This window comes from Lissotriton vulgaris, chromosome 5, assembly GCF_964263255.1.
Source record: "Lissotriton vulgaris chromosome 5, aLisVul1.2, whole genome shotgun sequence".
NCBI lineage: Eukaryota > Metazoa > Chordata > Amphibia > Caudata > Salamandridae > Lissotriton > Lissotriton vulgaris.
In genome coordinates, this window is record NC_141693.1 from 746,474,765 (window position 1) to 746,500,724 (window position 25,960).

General features: G+C 46.2%; 1 protein-coding gene across 1 annotated transcript in view; it reads right to left on the reverse strand.

The window, feature by feature from the left end:
* Positions 1 to 25,960, reverse strand: part of VWA5B1 (von Willebrand factor A domain containing 5B1) — a 1,100,054-nt gene that overhangs the window by 490,206 nt on the left and 583,888 nt on the right. The window contains exon 13 of the mRNA XM_086920192.1: positions 22,988 to 23,178. Coding sequence (XP_086776318.1) covers positions 22,988 to 23,178 — 191 coding nt within the window. The remainder of the gene's footprint in view (positions 1 to 22,987; positions 23,179 to 25,960) is intronic.

Sequence of the window (25,960 nt, forward strand, 5' to 3'; positions counted from 1 at the left end):
CGCGTTAGCGGCGTGGTTTGGGCGCGCCGCCGCTGAGGCTGCCGGGTGATGTAGTTCCCGGGGCGGGGGCGACGCTACTGCGGTGGTTCTTGACTCCTGGCGGTGGCGGCAAATGAGTAGTACCCCCACGGGATCGAGCGCTTCCTCTACAAGGTCAGTGGCTCACACAGGATCTCCCCCGCTCTGCCGTGGTCTGTCCCCTCTAAGTACGCCTCCTGGCGCGTTTGCGGCATGGTTTGGGCGCGCCGCCGCTGAGGCTGCCGGGTGATGTAGTTCCCGGGGCGGCGGCGACGCTACTGCGGTGTTTCTTGACTCCTGGCGGTGGCGGCAAATGAGTAGGACCCCCACGGGATCAAGCGCTTCCTCTACAAGGTCAGTGGCTCACACAGGATCTCCTGCTAATCCCAAACGGGATCCCCTGCTAACTGTGCCACTGAAACCAAGCTATACCTAGCGGAAAAGACCACAAGTGTGATTTCTTGTGCTCCAGTTCAGGTAGGACCCGGTGTGGCAGTTTTGACCGGACTGTTCCCGAGCGGAGCAGGGTCAAGAGTGATTTGCATATGGCTAGTTCCAAACTAAGGTGGCATGATGGGTGAAAAATGATGGATTGTGATGCGCCCCAATCAACTTCCAGTGGCTGAGATGAATTCAAGCATTCTATCACTTGTTGTTTTTGCATTTGCTAGCCACCTAGCCAGGTTCAATGACCTTTGTGCTCAGTTCTGAACCTTTTCTGTTCCTGGGCTATTGCTTTTGTGCCTAAGGGCACCTCGTAGTCAGAGGAACTCCTCAGTTTCCGAAAAGTCGACAGACATGAGCTTCAGAAACAGTCCCCTTTCCTTGCAGGCACTGTCCACACTGTCCTTGCCAGTGTGTTTAGATATTCAAAACCAGGCAAGGTCATGATCGTTTGCAATTTCCGTCTATTCAAATTATCCAATCTTTCCAAGAAGGGAGTGATGTTCCATTTTACACACAGTGTCTGCTTCAAACTTGAATAACAGTAGAATCTGTGAACCTAGTTGTCTAGGAATCTGCAATGCATTTCACTGATGTTTTGTCTTTTCCATTCCAGATGCTCTGAGCTTTGTATGTATAAATACTAACTTGCAAACATATAGAATGTCTATCCAGGGTTCCTTGTTTCATCTTGTTGTTAGGTAATCATTTGTTGTGAAACACACAAAAAAACTATCCCCTTGTAGCGTAAGCCTAAAGTATTTGTTTCGCCACCGTATTCTGTGAGGAATGTCTCTATTGTGCGTCCGTCATATCTTGCAAACGCAACACCGGTATGTCCCCATGGGCCTTTGCTTAAAAAGAAAGGGATGGCACCCCCCCCCCCACCACCCCCTCACCCCCACCCCCCAGCGCCATGCTTCATCATCGGCTATCCCGCCACGCTCGACGAAGCATCTTCTAATGACGGACGGGCCCTCGTCAACAGGCTGAGTGGAGTTTTATTAAGTAAATGCCCTTGGGGACATAACGATATTGCATCAGGAAGCTATCACCAACTCTAAATAGAGGAATTCCTCACATAATAAGGTGGTTAAGCCAATAATAACGGCTTACGCTAAAAGGGCAAGGTTGTTTTTTATTGTGTGTTTGGTTACTTTATAAGGAGAGAACAAATGTTTTGCCCAGTAAATCTCTCTCCTTCCCCCAGCCCCAAAACCCGAAGTGGCAATTTGTGGGAGAGAATCAGTCATTGTCCGCATTCTCATTGTAAAAGAACCGGTACATAACATTGTTTTGCGTCGCACGAGTATATCGTGTTTCCTATGGTATTTTCTGCTTTCCAATTAAGCGAGTAGTTTAGAATGCAAATGAAATCTGAGATAATATTAAAAGGGTTATGAACACACAACTGTGGATAGACATCTATACTTTAATAACTGTGCTGGGCTGTACTAATACTCATACTCTCCTCACATCTCCACTGCTTGACTATAATCTCGGTACAAAAGGGGGTGGTGATGGACGGAGCATCTGAATCAATCAAACACTCACACCCAGTCAAAAGATCTGGGTTTAATCCATCACCGTTCTTTACCCCCCTCTGCCACCCCAGTTCAGACATGTCTATATGCAAATCAGTCTGACCCTGTGCCTCATGGGAACAGTCCAGCCCGAACTGCCAAGCCATGTCTTCCCTGGACCGGAAACAAGCATCCGAGGACCGTTTTCTGGCATTCCAGCCGTCTTCAGCCCAGCTTGCTTGAATCCAGTGGCAAAGTGAGCAAGGGACTCACGTCTGAGCATACCCTGCCACACTAATGGCAGCCAAAAGTGGTACAAAAGGGGGTGGTGATGGACGGAGCATCTGAATCAATCAAACACTCACACCCAGTCAAAAGATCTGGGTTTAATCCATCACCGTGACTATAATCTCGGGCAGTGGCACTGCCAGATGTGCTAGCTAGAAAGGGCCAGTGTGAGGGCCTATTTGTTGGTCCCGTGGGCTGTGAGTGGACTAAAAAAAAAAGTCCACACACTTGCCATTTCATGCTGGCCCATCTGGCTATGCCAGATTGCCACACTGTCCAAAATTCCAGTCCAACACTGCACTTCTCCCGCTTCCCAGAATTAGGCCTTAGACTGCTCACCCACGTTTATCCAGAAGCTAAAGAATGCTTGTGTGTTCTCCCCTTCAGTTTAGGCCCATGTGAAAACAAGACGGGGGTTTTGCTGTTTGGCAAGAATCTTCGCAACAATGTCCCCACTCCTTTGCTGGACTGCCAGAGTAGGCTCCATAGTCCAAACAACTCGATAAAGAGCCTCGGGATATGGCTGGATTCGAGCCTCACAATGGACCATCAAGTAAAAAAACTCGCTGCTAAGCTGCTTTGGTGTCTTGAGACTGCTGATAAAGGTCCTCCATCTTCTCTCCATCATAGTCAGAAGACAGACTGTTCGGGACCTTGTGATATCACATCTGGACTACAAGAATGCCCTCTACATTGGCACGCCCAAATATGTGGTCCAAAGGTTGCAGGTCATCCAGGATGCTGTCCCTAGGCACCTTTTGAACATCTCGAAACACCACTCTGCCAAAAAGGCCCTGCTAGAACTTCACTTGCTCCTGGTGGAGGGTCACGTGCAATTCAAGACCTTATGCATTATACATAGAGCACATAACAAAAAATGGCCCCACATGCTTAAGACCTTTTGCCTTCCCCTACAGGCCAGGGAGGATCATTTGATCCTCATCAGCAGACCTGTTGAATGTCCCCAAATCCCGATGGGGGCCATTCAATGGCTTCAACCCTGGAATTCCCTACCTTCAGAGTTACACCAACTAGAGCTCACTGTCTCCTGCTGCAGAGTCCTGAAAACAGGGTGTTTTACCTACTAATCTTCCAAACTCGGCAGCTATCTGTTGATCTGCGATGTCTGTTATAGTGCTGGGAGGCCTCCAGGTAGCCATGCACTTTAAAATAATGCTAGACTAGACAAGAGTACCTTGAGCACTGATTGCTAAGGACGCTGACCTGTCTTCACGTAGAGAGGCTGGTTGCCCTGTTAATGCCCACTCCTGGAAAAACAAATATGGCACCTAGCCATCCATGGTCCACATGCTTCTTTAAGGCTCTTCCTGATTTAGAATCCAGAAGACATAGTTTCTTTGCAGCTCAGGGTGCTATAAAGAGTTCAATGTTCCGCCTTCCTATGAGGGCTTCATAATCACTTTTTCTAGTTTATAGGTAGGCTTTTGAGAAGTAATTTGAGCTTCATGAAGCCACCCAGAATTCGGCTCTTCTTGAGAGCTCACTAGATTGGCTCATCCTTTGCTTCCCAGGCTATTTTTAGCACCATGCAACCATACAAAGCCATTTAACCCTTTCTTTGTTAACTTAAATAACCAATCTCGTTCTCTTTCTCTACTCCTTCATTCTGTCCGGTTGTGTCTGAAATGTTTGACTCTTCAAAGAATTATTATGCATCCATTGATGTGGAACATTTCGGTCTGAACTGTCGAAGCTGCTGTGAATTGTGCTTTGCTCTAAGGGACTCTTGAATGGTGTTAGCATTTGCTTGTTTATTAAGGAATAGCGCGAAATGGGTTCGATATTTATGAAATGAAGAAGTTGAAATATGTTGAAATGAGCTTGCCGATGTATTCTTAATGGAATTTTAAGTTTGCCTCTGTTGTTACTGTTTATATGGATTGTAAAATCTAACAAACTCGATTTTTAAACTTGAAACTTGACTCTTCACTTAGTACTATTCGTATCTGTTTTTCGCACCCATCTCTCCATTTGTTCATTCGTTCAGTTTCAGCGAAATTCTCTAATTTTGTGCCCGCTCGTTCTCAATTTTCGCATAGTTTGCGTTTCTCCCGTCTGTCTGCTTCACTATTCTGTCATTGTATTTCTTTCCTCTCTGTGTATTTATTCACTCGTTTCTCCCCTTTCCACTTTTCTCTTTTCTCGTTACAACCCATTTCTTGATTTTATCAATATTTAGTTTGTACCGGCTCATCCTTTTTGCCCTGCTTTTCTTTCCCTTTGTTTTCAGCTTGACTTCATTCACATTTCTTCCCGTTTCTGTTCTATTAGTGTTTGCTTTCTTGCTTTCTTTTCTTATTTTTTTTTATGCGTCTCGACCTCTTTTCCCTCTCAACATAGTTTTTTGGCATCCCTAGCTTGCGTCCTGCCTCCCTTATTCCCAGTCTCTCCTTCTTATCTGATGCTCGTAACCTTTCCCGATCAGGAAGTCGGTGATACTGTCTCCAAGCTAACCTTTTCTCAGTTGCTATGGAAACAAAGGCGATCTGTGTCTTTATAGCATCCTGCGAGAGCTTCAGGCGTCAAAAATAGCAAGTGGATCTAATGGAGGAAAGAATTCTCTGAGATCTACCTAGTCTATTCTCCCCCACATCCATACACTAACTCTGAAGATGACCCTGCCTTCCACACCCTCACTGACCATGCACTCTACAACTACACTGAACCTACTTTGCATGTCCTTAATTCCTCCACTAAGTCTGTCCTGCACACTTTCACTCAACCTGCCCTCCATGTACTCATTTATTCTGCTGTTCACAATTCCACTGGACCTGCCCTCCATGTCGTCACTGAGCAATGCTCATCACACATCGACTAAACCTGCCCTCCATATCAACGAGAATTAATTCCACTCTCCAATGACTCCACCCTTACATATCCGCTTAGAATGCTAGGCACACCTACTGTTCATCTCACCAACATACCCTAACGCCTCCACAGAGCCTGCCCTCCAGACCACCACCAGCCTGCCACACACCTACCCTGATTATGTCCTCCACACCTTCACTGAGCCTACACTTCACTAGTTTAGTAACTTATCCTCCATACTTCTGCTGTTACTAACCACACACCTCAGTTAAGGCTGCCTCTGCACCTATGCTGAGGCGAACACCCAGAACCTGACTGAGGCTGTACTCTACACCCCCCTTGGTCATGCCCTCCACACCTCTACTGAACCCACACTTCTCTACTTCACTGAGACCATCTGTCACAGTTCTTTCATTACCACCTTACCTCAACTGAGCCACCTCCACCGAGACTTTTGGCTCTCACAAAACATTATACCTGGCAATTCTCACACCCTGAGCTTTCTCTGCTCGTCTTCCTTGCTCTCCTCAAACTGGCACTCTTCTTCATCACTTCGTGTGATTCTGCTTTCTTATCTTCTCACCTCACCTCACCTGGCCCTGCTCTTTTCTCCTCCATGTACTCTGCTTTCTTCTCCTGATACTGCTTTTCTCGCTCTCCCTGCTGCCCCAGGTATTTCGTGCCTTTCCAGGTCTGGAGGCTTAGTGGACTAATGCATCACCTCTAGGGTCCTGTGTTCGACCTCGTGGTTACAGGTTCAAATCCCGATGGATCTACTCAGACTTTCATTCTTCTGAGCTTGATAAAATGAGTACCATTGAGTTGGGTAACATGTTAATCCTACTGTAGTACCCCATGCCTTTTCACCTCACATTAATGATTCTCCCCAGTTCCTGAGTACAGACCTGGACCACCCACGATTCTCCCCTCCACCCACATATCTGTTTATATCCTCTACTTTCTTGAGACTTCTACTAGCCCCTGTTCTAACCCTTTCAATTTTACGTTCGTCTAAACAGTCCCTCAGCCACTCTCTCTCATTATTTTTCAATTTCCCTCAACTTCCATTCAACTACTCTCACCTCAATCCAAGTCCCTTCTCCTCCTACGATCTTCCTATCTTCCTTTGTTTTATACTAACTAACCCCGTCCCATGACCCTGCTCCCCTCACCTTTCAGATCTTCTCCTCCCACCCTCCTCTCCCCTTGTTCCTGCAGCACTTCAATCTGACCTCCATCTCCCCAGCGCCCCACCCCCTCCACGGCGCTCCCCCGGAGCAGTTCTGTTCTCTTCCCTCTGTGCTCCTGCCACATCTCCCTCATCTTATTCTCCTTTCTTTGCATTACCTTGTTTCCTATTCTCAGCGCAGCCTTATTGTTGTTGACGCATCCTTTATCCCTGTGGATGGCACCCCGGGGTTCATTTTATGGTAATTAACTCATGCATTATTCCAGTAACGGAGACTCGTGCGAGGAGTCAGGATATGTGATTAAACAAAAGGCACTAAAAAGAAGAAAAAGAGGCAGTAGAGATGAAAAAAGAGGGTAGGAGTGGTGGGGGAGTGAGGAGAGAGGAAATAAAAGGTGAGATAGACTTAGATAGAGGGTGGGACGTAATTTAGGTTGGAAGGGAAGGATGTGAAGAGAAGATAGATCGTGAGAGAGAGGGCTCAACAGAGGGAAGGATGGGGGCTGAAGGCGAGGAGAGTTACAGGAAGTGAGGGATAGAGTGGATAAATAGTCAAATAGAGGGAAAGAGGGACAGAATGAAATGGAGCAAAAGAGGTAGTAGCACTAGAGAGAGGTAAACATAGAAGAAAGAAAGAGCAGAGAGAAGGAGGAAAGGAGGGAGGAATGTGATAGGGTTTACAAACAATAACAGGAACAAACATTTGCAATGTAATAGGTCTTGCATTCACACTAGTTTGAGCTATTGGCATTGTAAATCACAATGCCTTTTATTTTTCGTTACGGTTTAAAAACATAAATAAACGGCATTATCATTTACAATACTAATAGCTTAAACTCTTGCAAGTGCGAGACCTATTGCAATGCAATGAAGTGCCTTCTCGACCGCTTGTTAGATTGTAAATATCAGAGGAAGAACCAGTGATAAATAGTGCAGTGAAGATGTGCAAGTGTTGTAAAATACACAGACACAAAGTTTGAAGTGAGAGTTACAGATGATCTGAGCCATAAACACTAACAAAGCGCTCCAACACCTTTCACTCTGTGATTACACTGTTGTGGCTCAGGAGGAAGAGCAGGGGCGGGGGGGGGGGGGGGGGACTATTTCCTGCCCTCTCAGTGATTTAAGAGTGAAATGTGGCATTGCCCGATGTCATTGCTATCTTTGGCCTAATAATAAACATTCCAGCTCCTGGTGCAGAGCGGGCTGTGCTTTATGGCAGGCATGGAGAGTGGGAGGAATGGTCTCTGCTGCATCTCTGGCCTCTTGCAGTGCCCCTTCTAATACTGGTGAGTGAGAGGCACTGAGGTGGTTGTATCGGTATTGGTGGTGGTGGAGGAATTGGTATTGGTGTTATCGGTGGTGGTGGTATTTGTGGTGATGGTATTGGTGGTATTGGTGGTGGTGGTATTGGTAGTGGTGGGGGTATTGGTGGTGGTATTTGGTGGTGGTGGTATTGGTGGGGGAGGTGGTATTAGGGATGGTTGTGGTATTGGTTGTGGTATTGGCATTGGTGGTGGTGGTAATTATACTGGTGATGGTTGCATTGGTGGTATTGGTGGTGGTGGTAATGGTATTGGAGGTGGTGGTATTGGTAGTGGTGGTATTGGTGGTGGTGGTATTGGTGGTGGTGGTATTGGTGGTGGTGGTGGTGGTATTGGTGGTGGTAATAGTGGTATTAGTGGTGGTATTGGTGATGGTATTGATGGTGGTATTGTGGTGGTACTGGTGGTGGTGGTAGTTTTGGTATTAGTGTTGGTGGTATTGGTGGTAGTATTGGTATTTGTGGTGGTGGTATTGGTGTTGGTGGTCCAGAACTTAGTGGCAATTTTCTTGTATTTAGCTTCAGCCCTCAGGAAATATTTCAAAACGTATCATGCAAAGAAATGGTTACGTAACAGTTGTGCAGCTAAGAAATCCAAGGATTGTGGCTATCAGGGAGCTAAGTCCAAAGAACGTTTTTTCCCCTGCTCTCTCCTGTGAGGTAGAGGAGGAGTAAGTTGCTTCTCAAGCATACTTCTTGTCATATGAGAAAAGATATGGTCCCTATTCTTCCTCCTGGTTGCAGAATGCACCAGCCTTCTCGGTGTCCCCAGAACTGAAAGAGTTAGAATAGTTTAGAGAGTTCACTCCTGGGTGGGGCTCAGTCACACAGAGTCAAAAAAGACTTCTAGCTCTCTGTCCTGGTGGTGGTGGTATTTTTGGTGCTGGTATTGGTGGTGATGGTATTGGTGGCATTGGTGGTGGTGGTATTGGTAGTGGTGGGGGTATTGGTGGTGGTGGTATTTGGTGGTGGTGGTGGTGGTATTGGTGGTGGAGGTGGTATTAGGGATGGTTGTGGTATTGGTTGTGGTATTGGCATTGGTGGTGGTGGTAATTGTACTGGTGATGGTTGCATTGGTGGTATTGGTGGTGGTGGTAATGGTATTGGTGGTGGTGGTATTGGTAGTGGTGGTGTTGGTTGTGGTGGTATTGGTGGTGGTGGTGGTATTGGCGGTGGTAATAGTGGTATTAGTTGTGGTATTGGTGATGGTATTGATGGTGGTGGTGGTGGTATTGGTAGTGGTGGTAGTTTTGGTATTGGTGGTGGTGGTATTGGTGGTGGTACTGCTTTTGGTGATGGTGGTATTGGTGGTATTGATGGTAGTGGTATTGGTGGTGGTGGTGGTATTGGTGGTGATGGTGGTGGCATTGGTGGTGATATTGGTGGTGGTATTGGTGGTGGGGGTATTGGTGATGGTGGTATTGGTGGTGGTGGTGGGAGGTATTGGTGGTGGTGGTGGCGGTATTGGTATTGGTGGTGGTATTGGTTTAGTGGTGGTATTAGTATTGTGGTGGTATTGGTGGTGGTGGCATTGGTGGTGGTGGTATTGGTGGTGGTATTAGTGGTGGTGGTGGTATTGGTGATGGTATTGGTGGTGGTATTGGTTATGGTATTGGTGGTATTGTTGGTGGTATTGGTGGTGGTGGTGGTATTAGTGGGAATGGTATTGGTGGTGGTTGTGGTATTGGTGGTGGTGATGGTAGTGGTATTGATGGTGGGTGGTGGTATAAGTGTTATTGGTTGTGGAATTGGTGGTGGTATTGGTGGTGGTGGTATTGGTGGTGGTATTGGTGTTGGTAGTATTGGTGGTGGGGGTATTAGTGGTGGTGTTATTGGTGGTTTTGGTATTGGTGGTGGTGGTGGTATTGGTATTGGTGGTGGTATTGGTATTGGTCGTAGTATTGGTGTTAGTATTGGTATTTGTGGTGGTTGTATTGGTAATGGTGGTGTTGGTATTAGTGGTGGTTTTGGTGGTGGTAGTATAAGTGGTTTTGGTGGTATTGGTGGTGATATTGGTGATGGTACTGGTGGTATTGGTGGTGGTTATGGTATTGTGGTGGTATTGGTGGTGGTGGTTGTGGTGATATTGGTGGTGGTGGTGGTATTAGGGGTGGTTGTGATACAGGTGGTGGCGATATTGGTGGTGGCATTGGTGTTATTAGTGGTGGTATTGGTGGTGGTGGTGGAATTGGTGGGGGTGGTGGTACTGGTGGTGGTGATAATATTGCTGGTGATATTGGTGGCGGTATTGGTGGTGGTGGAATTGGTGGTACTGGTGGTGGTAATGGTGGTGGTATTGGTATTGGTGGTGTTGGTTGTATTGGTGGTGGTGGTGGCATTGGTAATGGTGGCGGTATTGGTGGTGGTGGTGGTATTGGAGTTGGTGTTAGTACTGGTGGTGGTGATAATATTGCTGGTGGTATTGGTGGCGGTGGTGGTATTGGTGGTGGTGGAATTGGTGGTATTGGTGGTGGTAATGGTGGTGGTATTGCTGGTGTTGGTATTTCTATGTGCTTTGTGTCTGCCTGCCTCATGTGTATGGCATGTCTGGCTTTGAAGTGACAGGGGCTGGTGAGGTGTGTGTGGCTCCAGGGACGGCAGGGTGAGCCAGGGCTAGGCTGAATGGTAGATCTGCATTTGGAGTAGTGGGAGAACCTGGCTCGTGGGGTGACTAAAAATTATTTAATAAGCCCCCGGGCTGGTGCTGTTAAAAATGAGGATGGGAGGTCACTATGCTGACAATGTGCGTTACCTCCTTTTTGTGTGCGTCGACATGTTTCGGGGCCAGAAAGCACCTTCTTCAGGACGGGGTGCACAAATCCCCACCTTACTCACGTTTCTCTAACTAATACCAAATTTTCTAATAAAAGTGAGGAAAAATTACAGTGCAGGTAAAAGTAATGTACCTAGCAAAAAAAGACGTTGTAAACAGGTTGATCAATAGACAACGTCTTTTTTTAAGAGCACCAGCCCGGGGGCTTATTAAATAATTTTTAGTCACCCCACGAGCCAGGTTCTTTTTAACTATCACTATTTCCCAAACCACACAATACACTCACATTTATACAAAATACCCCCTCACCAACACCACACATAGTCTAACAAGTGCTCCCACGTCTCCGTAGGTCGCAGCACGCCGTACCCCGTAGAGGGGTACGATGACCCCGATGATGAAGCATGACACCAAGGGGCCTGTTGGTGTGTGAGGGGACCTAAAAACATAAAGGTGTTCCCCACTGTGGAGGAGACACCCTTAATCCCAGGAGGAACAGCCATGAGGGACTTCCACCCTGCTCGAGGGCCCTGTGAGCTGGCCTGACTGGGCCCAGATGTGCCCCTGGTACTTTCCAGACTTTAGCGCCTCGTGAATGCTTGATCTTTATTCCAGGAAGAAGTCTTCTGGGTGCTGCAGTGGTGACTGCAGGGGGAATCCTGGCGTAGGGACTCCCCTGTGCTGCTGTGGGAAGAAGCGGGAGCCCACCCCGCTTCTATGCCACTTTGTGAGAGCGGGAGCCCATCCCACATTTCTGCCACTTAGTTAGCAGGTGCCCACCTTGGATTTGTGGTTAATTGGTCGGTAGGAGCCTACCCCGCACTTTTGAGCCGGTGAGGAGCCACCGAGAATGGAAGACAGGCGCCAACGCCTGACTGTGAGTGGGGTCTGCTGTCAGCTGATCGGAGCTTCATGGGCCCCATTTCCACCTCCCTCTGTGGTGGGGAAGCTGTCCGGAGCCTCATGGGCTCCATGCCTAGGTTCCATGTCCCAGGAGAAGGACCGAGCGAAGTCAGGAGAGGTCCAGAGAGTGGGACCTGTTGAGGCACGTTGCCGGTGCCTGAGGACCTGCGGTGGAGACCAGCAGAGTCCCGAAAGAGCCCTGGTGAGTGGGGCTGAGGCGTGACCTGTTGGGGGGTTGGTTGAGGCACATTGTCGGTACCTTCCCCCTTGTGGTCGGGAGTCCCAGAAGAGCCCTGGTGGGTGGGGCTCACACTGAGCATTGTTAATGCTCCTGAGGCACATTTAGTGCCAGTGCCTTCATTATTCATCACAGCTGCGCAGCTGTTGTGGGCAGCCACAACGTGGGGGTCAATTGTTGATAGAGTCCCAGAGTGGGGCTCGCCAGGCACTGTGGGGCCAGTTTTTCATTCTTCACAGCTGTACCGCGAGAGCGCGGGCAGCTGCAATGATCGGGGTATATTGTTGTTCATGCCAGGAGGGGGTGAGATACACCACACGCCCCCAGCGCATTGCATACTGTGATTTTGCTGCATTGGCAGCTACGCCCTGACTTTCTTGAAATAGGGCAGTGGAGCCCCAGTGAAAGGCCAGTTGGCCTGGGGTCATTTCCATGTGTAGGCTAAGGTGCTGTGTGCACTTTTGCAGTGTTACTGTGGTGCACAGTGTATGCCTAATGTGAAGCCTGCTGCATAATGTGTTTATGCTATGATGTTTTAGAATGATGCCTAATGCTAAGGTGATATAATGCTGAGTACAGTATTTTGCCAGTAGTTACTGGTTGTGTTTCACATTTGTTACTAGTGCTTTCTAAAGGTGGTGCTTTCTGCCTGGCTTAGGCGCATGTCCTAGCCAACCAGAAATCCCATTTTTAACAAGGTAGAAGCAGGTAGAGGGTCGGGAGAAAGTCAAAAGGGTGAGTGGATTGTAGGAAGGTAGAAAGTTGGGCGAGATGATGCAAAGTTAGATGTAGTCTTTCCCTTCATTGGTCTTGTCAGACGAAGGACTGGGACGAGGGATGCTAGTACTCAGAGTATTGAAGATTACTAGTAAGCAATTGGGGCAATAACTGATGGAAGGATTACTAGTTAGGCATCCACTTGGGTCACAGCTCAGAAAAGTTCACACACTTCTTATAATGTCTTATAAGTGACAGAAAAGGGTAATGTAAGGCTAACAATCCTACCATCTTTCAACATGCTCAACCATGGAAAGGTTCACCTTATTTCATAGACCGAAACTCATCTTCTACCAAACTCACTGAGGCAGTTTCACCTATTACCTTTAAATCTGAAAAGTATAAACTGTTAAATGAATATAAAGCTCTCAGTGAGCTAAACCATCGCTGTGGGATTCGGGAAGGAGAATTCTTAAATTCCGCAAAGAGTGAAATCAGAAAACAATGAAAATAAATATTTGTTTGTCTACTAAGTGCAGTCAATTTCATAGAATTTCATATCATTCTATTTTTTAAATGAAACATTTGCTGTGGTCCCCTGCCCTTTACCATTCTGCAAATGATTACAGTTTTGTGACTGGTCCTCCCTTCTTTTTTCCGCCCGGAACAAGCTATTCACATGTGGGGCATGTGCAAATCACAGATTGCAATTTTTCAGAAAAGTATGCAATGTGGTCATGTCCATGTTGGCCATTTTTACTAATGCCAATCCATTAGCTCAAAATGTATCTTTTTATATTTGAGATGTCCTCCCATGTGAGCAGGCCATACTCTGCAAGAATTCTGTACCTATGACTGAATACATTAAACAAGCATTTACAATGGTCTCGGCTTTATTAAAGTTAGAGCTATTGGCATTGCAAATGGCATTTTTTCATGTTTTGTTTTAAAAAAAAACATAAATAAATGGTATTGTCATTTACAATGGCAATAGGTGAGCATTGGAGAGTAGTAGAGAGTATTAGCGGACACAGAGCCACACACACACACACACAGAGCCACACACACAGAGCCACACACGCACACATACACAGACAGAGCCACACACAGACAGAACCACACACAGACAGAGCCACACATACAAAGCCACACAGACAAAGCCACCCACACACACATACAGAGCCACCCACACAGAATCAATTATCAATTATAAACTCTATTCGGTTAATCAATGATACCATGAAAGTACATACAGGAAATACATTAAAACAAAGTATCATACATGAAATGCATCCTAAAAAAAAAGAAATATCATTTTTTTTTAAAAAAAAGCTAATCTTCAAAGGTCAGCAACAATTTTTAAATATAGAATTTCTTACACAGAGTCATTCACATAGAGCCACCAACACACACAGAGCCACCCACACATAGAGCCACCTACAAAAAAAAGCTACCCACAGAGCCCCACACAGAGCACCCCACGCACACAGAGAGCCCCCCCCCCCCACACACACACACAGACCCACACACACACACAGAGAGAGGTTGAGAGCAGTGAAAAGAACAAAATCCCACCCTTAAATTAAAATACATACTCCGAAAAATGAAGAGTGCACGCGATACAGGGGAGAGAACACCTTGCAACATTTACTCGAGAGCCAGTATGAATGACTAAACTTCTCTTGAGCTTAACCATCAGTATCTGCATTTTGGGAAGCGGGAAGCAGTCCACCCACATTTTTACGTTTACACAAATCCATTTAAACACAGAGCTCCATCTGTTCCAGTCACCACTATCAGAGAACAAGTTTATAACTATTTATATCAATGCTCACTCGTGGCATGGAAGGGGGTTTACAAGAGTCACCATTTTCCATATAAAACACAATTTATCGCCATTCATTCCTGACCACAACTTGGTAAAACAGCCGATAACTGAAATGGAGTAGTAGAAATAAAGTATGGGGCCGTTTTTGTATTAACATGTTTAATTTCCATCTGCAGTTTGTAAGGGAACGCTTTACATGTAGCCCCCCCCCCCCCCAACCCTGTCGCGGATGAAAAAACACAATTCAGGTAGAATGAGTGTGAACGCTGGGGCACCAATATGAGTGTTTCACTATTGACCCACACGGAATGAACGCCAAAGCGGGGTCCGCGGCGCTGTCTGTTCACAGCACCCACGGGTGGGGGGGCCAGGCGGGGGCAGGTGCGCGCACAATGCAGCGCAGAGGGGGAGGAGGCTTTAATAGCTGCATTTCAAGAGATTCACAAAGAGTTGGACAACTGCTGAGGGCAAACAACGGAAGCGTGCTCTTGTAAAACGGAACGAAAATAAAAAGGAAATAAAAAGACGGGAGCAAACGATCAGAGAGTAAGAGAAGGGCCAAATTGTAAAGGAGGGAAAATTCACAGACTGGAAGAAGAGAATGGAAAAAAAGGGTCATTAGAACAGAAGGAAAGAGAAGCGAAGGTAATAAAAGAGGAGGAGAGGAAATACACAGAATGAAAGAGGAATTAGAAAAGAAACAAATAAAGGAATCGAAAATATATGGAAGATGAAAGGAAATAAAAGGCTGAGGCCGTGGAGAAAGTTGCTGGGGGGGGGGGGGGGGTAGGGGGGAAGGGGGAGTCAGATTCGACCACTCGCGGCCATTATTATGTTCATGTTTAAAGGGCCGAGTAAGCAGTGCACAGGGAGCTGTGGGAAAACACCCCTTGAAAGGTGACATTGAGCAAAGTGGACTCATGAAACTGTGCCTGGTGAGAACTGGCGCGGCTGTGTGCACTTGTGCACCAGTGAATTGTGCTCAGGTGATTCTATCCTGAGCACACCTGCGGCTCACGCTGCTCGTGCGCCATGCTTTAGGGGTGCGCATGCTGCTCGTGCACCAAATACCTCACTTCAGATGTTGTGCACACTTCTCAAATACTGACTATGGTGCTTTATATTTATATATGTACGCATGCATTTATTTATTTATTAGTTTATTTATTTATGTTCCTTTACTCCTTTAGCCCTGAAGCTCACATTTTTATTTTGCGGGCAGTTAAAACCATTACATCATGAAATAATACATAAGGACGTCAAGTATTTGTCAATTCGTCCGCACATTTATTTACAGCCATTTAGCTGGGGGGAAAAACAAGACATGTAAAGCGCACAACATCAGGGGGGAAATGTTTGCGAAGCTCGAAGATAAAGTACAATTAAACAACAATTTCCAAGCACCAAGCCATACGCCGGCTGCGTTGGACCTCGCCCCACTGCAAGTTAAAAATAAACGACAACAGAGCGAGTCCCGACAAGTGCAGCGTAAAGAGTCAAAGTTACCCCCCAGTCCGCCTCCCCTCTGAAGTCCTTGACAGCTCATCCTGTGCAAACAAATGTAGAAGGGAGAAAGTGTTTATCAATGCGGAAGGGTGGAGAATCTCTTATCGGCCGCCAATCACCAATACGTAGCCAATTTGCAAAATAAACGTCAGCACAGCCGATCCATACTAGTGCAGGGGTAATAGTCAGTATAAAAACGTCCCTTCCATAAATCACGGCACCGAAAACTAAAAAAACAAGCACTCAGCTGGGGCGGAGGACTCGGCGACTTCTTCCATCGGCGGTCTGGGGGAAATGGCAGAACAAAAGCGCCGTCATTTTCGCGATTCGGGGGCGTGTATTTAGCAGTTGAGTGACGGATGACGTCATGGCTTAAAAACTGCAAAAAACACGCCCCCGAATCGCAAAAAGACGGGGCTTGAGCTGAGTGATGCCCATCTCCTCCAATGGCTGGCCTCCGTTTAGGAAGCCAGCCAATGGAGAAGAACGGCGGGTTCAAGCCCCCATACTGCCAAAACAAAAAATCTCGGACTCCGCCCACTGCGTGGGACGCTAGTCCGAGACCTAAAAATGGAGGACCATTGTTGGTAGTTGCTGTCCAACTAGTTGTAGCCCACAGATCCAGAACTTAGTGGCAATTTTCTTGTATTTAGCTTCAGCCCTCAGGAAATATTTCAAAACGTATCATGCAAAGAAATGGTTACATAACGGTTGTGAGGCTAAGAACTCTAAGGATTGTGGCTATCAGGGAGCTAAGTCCAAAGAACGTTTTTTCCCCTGCTCTCTCCTGTGAGGTAGAGGAGGAGTAAGTGGCTTCTAAAGCATACTTCTTGTCATATGAGATAAGATATGGTCCCTATTCTTCCTCCTGGTTGCAGAATGCCCCAGCCTTCCCGGTGTCCCCAGAACCAAAAGAGTTAGAATAGTTTAGAGAGTTCACTCCTGGGTGGGGCTCAGTGACACAGAGTCAAAAAAGTCTTCTAGCTCTCTGTCCTGGACAGATGAGATTAGAATCGTTTCAACAGCTCTCTCTTGTGCAGGGGATACAAATATTACTTTTGTTCTCTGAGGAGTCGTCCAGAGAAGTGGTTAGCATCGATAGTGTTGTGAGTGCTTTAGCATTACAGGGGTGGCTCCTCCACTTGAGCAGAGGAGCGTCACCCCACAAAGAAATTTCCCAGGCCAGAGCTGAAAAAAAAATGCTAATAACATTTATTTATTACTGTTGAATTTTTTGGCATCCAACCTGTCCTGAATTGAGCATCAGGAGGGGGAAGAGCCATTGCTGTTGAGTGGAAGCAGGGTGCAGTGTGCTCAAATTTAAAATGCGCATGCCTCTTCAAGCAGCCGTCTTGCGATGGCCAGCCACACATGCACATTCTAAACCTTTCTAACCAGCTGGGTTAGAGAAAGCAAACGCCTCCAGTGCTCTTATGGTCGCTGATAGAGGCCTCTCCCACCAATCCTGGTGCTGTTCTCATGATGAGAGCAACACCAGGATTGGCATGGAAATTTGGATCCTGTCTGCCTCAAGGAGAGAACACCATCAACGAGGACGTCGTGCTCCCAGGTCAGTGCCATTAATTCATTTTTTTTAATGTCCTACCCACCCCACCACCCTAGGGACATGTCAGATACCACTGCACATGAACCAGAGACAGAGGACAGGGACGGCAGAACTCACCTCAGTAGCGGGACAGATGGTGTGGCCATTTGTCACATGTCAGGAGAATAAAAGCCTTGATGCAAAATGTTGCCTCAGGAATAACGCCAATCATGTGTAATGCAAATTATTGCTTCCTGCCTCTGTGCCCACACTGGAGTTACAACTATGCCTATGAGGTGGGAGTGGCCTTCGGAACCCACCCTCATGTAGTGCAATTGTGCATTCCTACTGATGTGCCCCAAGCAGCGGCAGTACCCCCATAAGGCTCTAGCCTTAAAGTGACTTGGACCGCTTGGGAGAAGCTTTAATTGGGCCGCCACACACCTGTCCTTCACTGCGTAGCACCCACCCATGGCCTGGCATGTGAAGCCATCCATGTGGCACCCGCTATCTGCTACTGTCCGCACCTGAAGCCAACGGCGCTTGGCATGTGCCCCAGCTCAATTGCCCGCCCCACTGACAGCTACTGCTCCTGTCATCACAGGGGCTGTCCATGGAGCACCTAACCGCTGCTTCAGCCCAAACAGGTGTCTTCTCTTCTCCTCTGCATGCAACTGTGAGTACACATACTGCTGCCAGAAGAGAGCACCTTTGCAGCCGTTCCACTTAGCCAGCGCCCCTGAAAGAGACCTCTGGGTGTATTTATCAGTCCTGTCTATTCATCAGGTCTGTCTGCTTACAAGCTGCCATCAGCCACAGCCTGTGAAGTGACACAAGCCCGGCCACTCCCATGATAGCCTCCATCCCCCCTATTGAACACTTTACTCCCTCCGGAGCACACCCCACCCAAGCTTCTCTGTGGAAACTCTATTTAGAGTGCCTGGAGACTTACTTTACTGCGATGGAGCTTGATAATGACCAAAAGCGCCCACTAATTCTCCACCTGGCGGGTTATGAGGTGTACAAACTATTCAAAACGGTCACTGATCCAGGCCCGCTGCACACCTGCAACATTCTTACGGCCCACTTCGAACTCCTCAACAAGCCAGACTACGAGAAGTTCCTAATACGTCAAGCTCACCAGACTCCAAATGAATCAGTGCAGGCATTCTACACATGCCTGCTACAGTTGGCCAGCACATGCACCCTCCCGGAAGACAAAGATAAAATAAGAGGACAATTCATCCATGGATGTGCATCTGTGGAGCTACAAAAGCAGATCTTACAGGGCCCGGGGCAGTCCATGTGGGGCATCTTGACCTTTCTGCAGCCTAAAGAAGTCTGAAAGGTGAGGACATCTCACATGGAGGAAGTGCTGTAGCGTATCATCAAAACTGAACCAGTCAACCTCTTGTCTAGAGAGCCCTGGAATGGCAGAAAGGACACCAAGAAATCTCTTAAAACTTACGCCCCCTGCAAATTAGGCAGAGGACAGACTCTGTGGGGAAAGAAGTGCTCTGTGTGCAGCAAAAGCAATCACTTTGCAAAGGTATGCCGGGCCACCCCAACCCAGAAGAAGCCTCTAAAGGATAAGAGGAACATGCTGGACACACCCCAAATTGCCCAGGAAGATAGCAACATGCACGTCAATTAACAGGAAGAGATTATCCAAGTCATCTGCACCATAAAAAGGCAGCAATGGATGGCAGCGTTGCCCCCCAAGTGCAGGGTCCAAGTCTGGGTGTAGGCACTAACAGCCCAAATAGACACAGTGGCTTCCATCAACCTCATATCACAGGACCTATACCACTACCTGCCGGGCCTAATGAAACTGAAAGCTATGGACATCCGGGTCTATGCCTTTGGAAACCAGTTCCACCTCCCACTGGGAAGAAATTCACAACAGACATTCACCATCAGAATTAAATGTCAAAAGCTTAGGTCTACAAAACAATGCAAGGGTCAGGTTCCTTCTAAGCCACTACATGGCAGAAGAGTTACAACTAATAAGATTTGCACTCAGCATCCACACGATTTGAGTCGAAGGGCTCGTAAATATGTTTTAGTCACTCTTTCAAGACATCTGATGCCTAAAAGGAAAAATGGTACATCTCCATAATGATCAATCAATCAAGTATATTGCCCTCCAACACACAAGTGTCACATTTCACCTCCAGCCAAACGTAGAACAAGAACTAAGGAACATAGAGGAGGCCAACATCATTGAAAAGGTCGAAGGACCCACCCTTAGGATGTCACCAATAGTGGTAGCGAAGAAGCCAAAGCAGCCGGGATAGGTGTGGATCTGCGTCAATATGCACATTGCAAACCTGACCATTAACAGAAAACATCACTTCACCCCTACAGTGTACTATATCGTGAACAAACTTGCGGGGTCCCAATGATTTTCAATGATGGACCTTAGGATGTAGCCTAACGGTTAGGGTGGTCAACCTCAAATCTGGGGAACTGGGTCCAAGTCTTGTCAGCGACGCTCAACATCCTGTGATTCAGGGCAAATCACTTAATCTCCCCATGCATACCACAAATTAATGTGACCTCATGTAACACAACTGGTGCTCATGTAAATCCCTCTGATACCTCATTTCAGGTCAGGCTCATGCTATATAAAACTTCGGGGGAAAAAAAGGTAACGATACCACCATATTCTGCTCGACCCAGCTTCCCTATAGATCACAGCATTTTCGATGCATGTGGGGCTATGCTATTACATGAGACTAAACTTCGGCCTCTCCAGGGACGCCAAAGTCTTCCAAAACAAAGGAAGGAAGTCTTTTCATCCTAGATGTCAGCGATGAAATTCTGGTACACTCCTCAAACCTGGAAGAGCACCTGAGCTGCCTTAGAGCGGTATTCAGCAGCCTACAAGAGAGTGGTCTGACCCTCCACAGGGAAAAATGTGAATTTATCAAAAAGGATATCAGCTTTTTTGGATACTGATTCTCTCTGCAAGGAGTAGCCCCCGACCCTGCCAAGGTGAAAGACATCCAGTCGCACCAGCACCGACAACCATCTGCAAAGCCAGGAGCCTTTTAGGGATGGTCACCTATTGTGGACAGTTTATATCGAACCTGTCCAACCTCATGACCCAGCTACGTGACCTCACAAAAACATCCACCTCGTGGACTTGGGGCTCTGAACAAGAGCATGTATCCCAAGAAACCAAAGGAGAGTTATCTGAAGAGACTACCCAGGTATACCTTGACCCCTAGAAAGAGTTAAGACTCTCTGTGGACACTAGTCCCTTAGGCCTGTGAGCGTTGCTGTCACAAAAACAAGCCTGTGGACAGTGGGCACCCCTCGCATATGCCAGCTGAGCCCTCACACCCAAGGAGCAGAGGTACTCCCACATGGAAAACGAGGCCATTGCAGTTCATTGGGGATGTCAACACTTCCACTTATATCTTTAGAGCATCCCGATTACTGTGTTCATGGACCACAAACTTCTCATCCAAAGAATGAGAAGTGGATTTTGCAGCTCCAGGAGTATCAGTTCACCATAGTATACAAGTGGGGATCCGAAAAACATTCAGACTATCTCGCAAGGCATGAAAAGCTGGTATCCAGAGAAGAGGAGGATATCAGAATGAGGTCGCTTGCAGACTCCGCTGGGCAAAGAATTGACATATCTGAGTAGGAGACCAAGTGCTAATAATGGAATGCCACCCCAGTGGAAAGTTACTGACTCCCAATTGAAACAGCCCAATGGGTTGTATGTTACTCATTTGAGAAGCACCATGGACACTGCAAGGAAGGAAACTGAAATGTTCACCCGTAATATAACATTTTCCAATCAATTTAGAGAGTCCCAGAGGCCCTTGACATGGTGTTTGACTCTACCCATGTCCAGGGGAACAGCAACCAAGAGGAAAACCCAAGGTAAGAGGACACTAAATCCGCTAGATCAAGCCCACCTTTGCTGCAGGCAACTCTGAGGCTGCCCCTGCCAAGGTGACCACCAATAGAGATGGCCAAACTACTGATGAAGACCCAACTCCTAGACCCTCAGAACAAGGGGGTGGTAGGTGATATCAACTGCAGCCCGGCACCACCCTCCCAGCGGTAGTTCATGGATTTGATACTTGGATAAAAAAATTATGAGTTCAAGGCCTTCACCCCACGAGACCAGGCCACATGAAGAACCACTAACAGAATATGTTCAAGTGGTTGTACTTCTTCCACCTTTTTCATGTCTGTGTTTGTTATCTTATTTGTGTTTGTACCAGTTTTCATTTTGTCGTCCATGATTGAGGAGGAATGTAGTCTGTGAGCACGCTGGCCTACATGGCCCAGATTTAGAGAGGGCAATGGCGAGTACCCCTCAGTTGCGAGGTCAGATGGTTTGGCCCTGCATCATAAGTGTGAACAGAATAAAAGCCTCGAGGTGGAAGTTAGCCTCAGGCATAAAGCCAATCTAGTGTCCTGGGCATTATTGCTGACACTCCTGCGCTATCACAGAGACACTACAGCATCTAGCTAGGACTGTGTGCAGTTTTATTAGATGAGATTAATCTAAAGTAAAGCTTCCTGTGGGGTTTACCTATAGTTTGCGAAGTTATTCCTTTGACTGCACTTACGGAGTCACGTAATTTTCTTGTGCAACTGGTGTTTGTGTGGCCTATTCTACCATTTGTGTTTGTCGCAAAGTATACTTGTGAAATGCTTGGAGGTTTTGAATTTTGTCGATCACTTGTTTTTTTTGTCATAAACTGATGCTCAAAAAACAAACTTTGCAACCAAAACATTAGTAATTATAGATTTTTGCATGAGGATACACGTTATGTGAAATAAACATAACACTAGTAATTTTTGCATTAACTACGTGTACTAATAAATAAAACTACAATATATTGGAGTTTATTGTTTCCATGAATTAAACCACAATAATTCTCTGGACATCAAAAAGCATACATTTTAAAACACTCTCTAAAGCGCATAACATACATTAAAACTTTTAGGAACTAATTGATCAACCATAGAAATATTAGCAATTTGACATGCAGGTCTCTATGCAAATGAACTATTATTATCCCCCGACCAGCCAATAAGATTATGTAACTTACTGAACCATCCGTTGTGAGACAAAGTGGCTACCCAATAACCCACAGGGGCAAAAACATCACCAAGAATACAAAATGCTTTGTCCTAGCACAAAACAAATCTGGTTGGCTTTCAATAAAACTAATAAAGAAAATTAGGGATGGACAGAATGTTTCACTTCTCCTGTGGAATTGGAGGAATTTGACAACTCTGTGCTACTCTTGTAATGCGGAGCTCTGGCAAATCGTGCCAATCGCCTAATTTTGTCCTGCAAGAGTTGGCATTGTCTAGCACTATTTTGTAACATAACTGGCCGCAGTCAGAGTGCTGCTTCTTCCATAGATTTGTGGCTGCTCGAGTAGATTTTCTACTCGAGCGACAGCAAAATCAACTTGAATGGTCACACGCTCCTGCACACTGACGTTCGTGGTGATTTTTCAATGCTGCTCATGCTCCTGGCGCTGAATTGTATGGCGAGCAGTGAGGCATGCATATTTTCCACATCTAAAAAAATATACAAGGCTACAGGGAAGGGAAGGGGGATGGATAGTGGGAGTTGTGGAAGAGATTGAGGTAGGAAAAAAAGAAAGAAGGAAGAACTACCGACAGGAAGGAATAGTGGTATACCAAGGAAGGAGTCATGGAAGAAGAGCTCAAAGGAATTGGAGACACAGAACATGAAGGACACTGCAGGAAGATAGGGGGAAATCAAGTGAAGGAGGGACTAATAGCAATTGTGTCTGGCTGTGCTTTAAGTCCTTTGTTTATGTGTCCTAGTTTTGAACATCCAGGGGCCTTACCTCTAGGTCCGCATGCCAAGGGTCTGGACTGGTCTGGCCCAGAAGGTCCTGCATTTGGGCTCTTCTGAGGGTATTCTTCCCCATAGCAGCAGTGGGGTCACTGGAGGTATGAACCCGTTCAATTGGCTCATGATCCGCTATCTGATTGGTGCTGTAAGCTCTTCGTCTGGAAGGAGATGTAGGGTCCAGGCCTGCAGGAGGAAAGTCGTAGTTGAGAACAATCAATGAGAATTGGCTGCATGTATTGCAGCATCTCCTAGCATATTCTTGTTTATCGTCAGGCCAAGGTGAGATGATGGGAAGGCTTCTGGATAGGAGAATCAAAGAATGGCTATATTTTGTGAAGTGGGAGCCATAATTCTGGGTGGCCAGTTTTAATTATTAACTTGCAGTTTCAATTATTTCATAATCCATAACCCATGCCCTTGAAATGTCTTCTCTGGAAAATACCGCAAACATGTTATCTAGAATACCCGCAGATTATGGGGTGTACAATGTAAGTCCAGGAGGGCTTTATGAATGGCATATTTTAAGTTTACCCTGAAGCAGCTTGTTGAGATTAAGACATGGCTGAAGAACACAGTATATCTGGGCAGTTCCTAGACAATATGGTACCCTGGACAAACAGGTTGATTGGGCCGGTTCCCTGTATATAAAACAAGCATTGGCAAAGCCAATAAGTCGAACCTTGGCAAGGCAATTGCAAAAATAAATTGAACATGAAATCAAAGAAGGAACAATAGCAGAGGCGAGCCTACCAACATTGGCACATCTTTTTACATGTTTTGCTCATGTGCCCAAGTAAGATGCTTCTACTCACTCTGAAGAAAGCCAATAGCTGAAGTGGGAGAACCACTGCGCTTCAACCTGTATGTTTTGGTGGCAGAAGCTGGATGTGAATAACACTTCAACAAATAAAAGGATAAAGAGGGCTGACTGAAGGCACTGTATTTATGTATGTATTTTTTGTTGAAAATATGAGACTGGCGGGGCAGCTAGAGCTGACTCTAGGACAGACCTAAGAAAGGAAGCCCTCACCCCCACCCCATTCACCCAGGAGTGTACTTCTGTCTGATTGTGAAATTGAGTGGAATTCAGCTTGTAGCACATTAAAACTTTCCAGTCATTTCGTGTACGATATATTTAGCTTAAAAGTCAAGCTCAAATGTAAGCAAACAAAGGAAACTCCATAAAGAATAGCAAAAAATTATTTATCCTCTTTGTCCAGGAATTGTTCTCAGACTACAGCACTTTTCAATGATTGCAAAATGGTAGTCGAACCTTGGTAATGATGGTTTCTTTAACACTGACTGATAAATACTGATCGGACTATCCAAGGCTTTTCTGAATACCATTTCACACATTTCTGTTTTAAAAGAGCACATCGACACCCGCTAGACTCAATCACTCACACTCAGAAACTTCCTGTCAAGTCCAGGGCTGCATGAAGACTGCACTAAGCCTCTGCCATAAGGTACTACGACGAGATGCCCAAAACGTGTGCAAGAGTGTAACAAAAGGTCTCCTAATTGGTAAACAGTCAAAATATCGAAGTTAAAATATTGAGATGGCAAAATATCGAGTTTTAAATATCGAGAGGATAGAATATCGACTTTCCAAAATATAGTTATGTTATGTTATGTTTAAGTCTCTTTTATAGCGCACGGCTACCCCAAGGTGCGTCCCGGCGCTTTGGCAAAGAGAGATGCGGAAAAGAAACACAACACAGCAGCTCACGAAGGTTCCGCCAGGAGAAGTCATGCAGCAAAGAGCCAAGTTTTCAGCTCCTTTCTAAAAGTAAGGAGACTGTTCAACTTTCTTAAGGAAACAGGTAGCTCATTCCAGCAACGCGGGACCAAGTATCGAAAAGAACGCCCTCCGATCCGGGCAAGTTTAATCCGGGGGACGACAGCCTTGGCCAACAAGGCCGACCGAAGCGACCTCCTCGGGACACAAAAGGCCAGACACTTCTCCATATACTTTGGGCCAATTGAACGGAGGGCCTTGAAAGCTAGAGTCAGTACCTTAAAGGTAATTCTTTTGGCAATGGGCAGCCAGTGCAGTCTCCTTAGAAGTTCTGAGGCTTTCGCCCTGCGCGGGAGACCAAAAATGGCTCTTGCAGCCGAGTTCTGCACAATCTGCAATCGGGCCAACAGATATTTAGGCAGCCCGATATACAGGGCATTCGCGTAATCTAAACGCGAGCTGATCAGAGACTGCACAATGATTTTTTTATGCTGCAAGGACAGCAAAGGAAGAAACTTCCGAAGCAATTTCAAAATGCCAAAGCATTTCCCAGATAGACCGATGATTTGGGGTCCAAAAGAAAGGCTGTCGTCACATTGCACCCCAAGGTTTTTAGCCTTCACAGAGGCCGCATCGGGCGGAAACATGTCCTGGGGCCACCAGGTCTTCCAATTGGGGTCCGGCAGACAGCCAAAAAAAAGCAGCTCCGACTTGTCGGAGTTGCATTTCAGACTGTGCCGCCTAAACCAATCGAAGACCGCATCAAGCCGCCATCAAAAGCCTCTCCCTTTTTAGATGTAAAAAGGAGCTGGGTGTCATCAGCGTAGGATATGATCCGGGCACCAAAAGACTCCGCTACCGCCGCCAGAGGGGCCATATAGATAGTGGTGCAAAATATCGATATGCAGGTCAGAAATATTGTTTGTTATAATATCAAAGTTAGTAATATTGTCAGTCATATTATCGTTGTGAAAAATATCGATTTTTGTAGTGTTTTAAATGTTAGTATATGTGTTAAAAGTATATATTATTTTTGTAATGAATGTTTGAATTTTTTTAAAGTAATGAATTTTATGTTAAATTATTTTTGTGTATTTTTGTTCCATAGTGGGTTGTGGGTTTATAGGGGAATAGGTTGGGAAGTAATTTAATTTAAATATATGTTTGTATTTAATCTTTTATATTGTTAATTGTGTTAATTAATTAATTACTAATTAATTATCCATT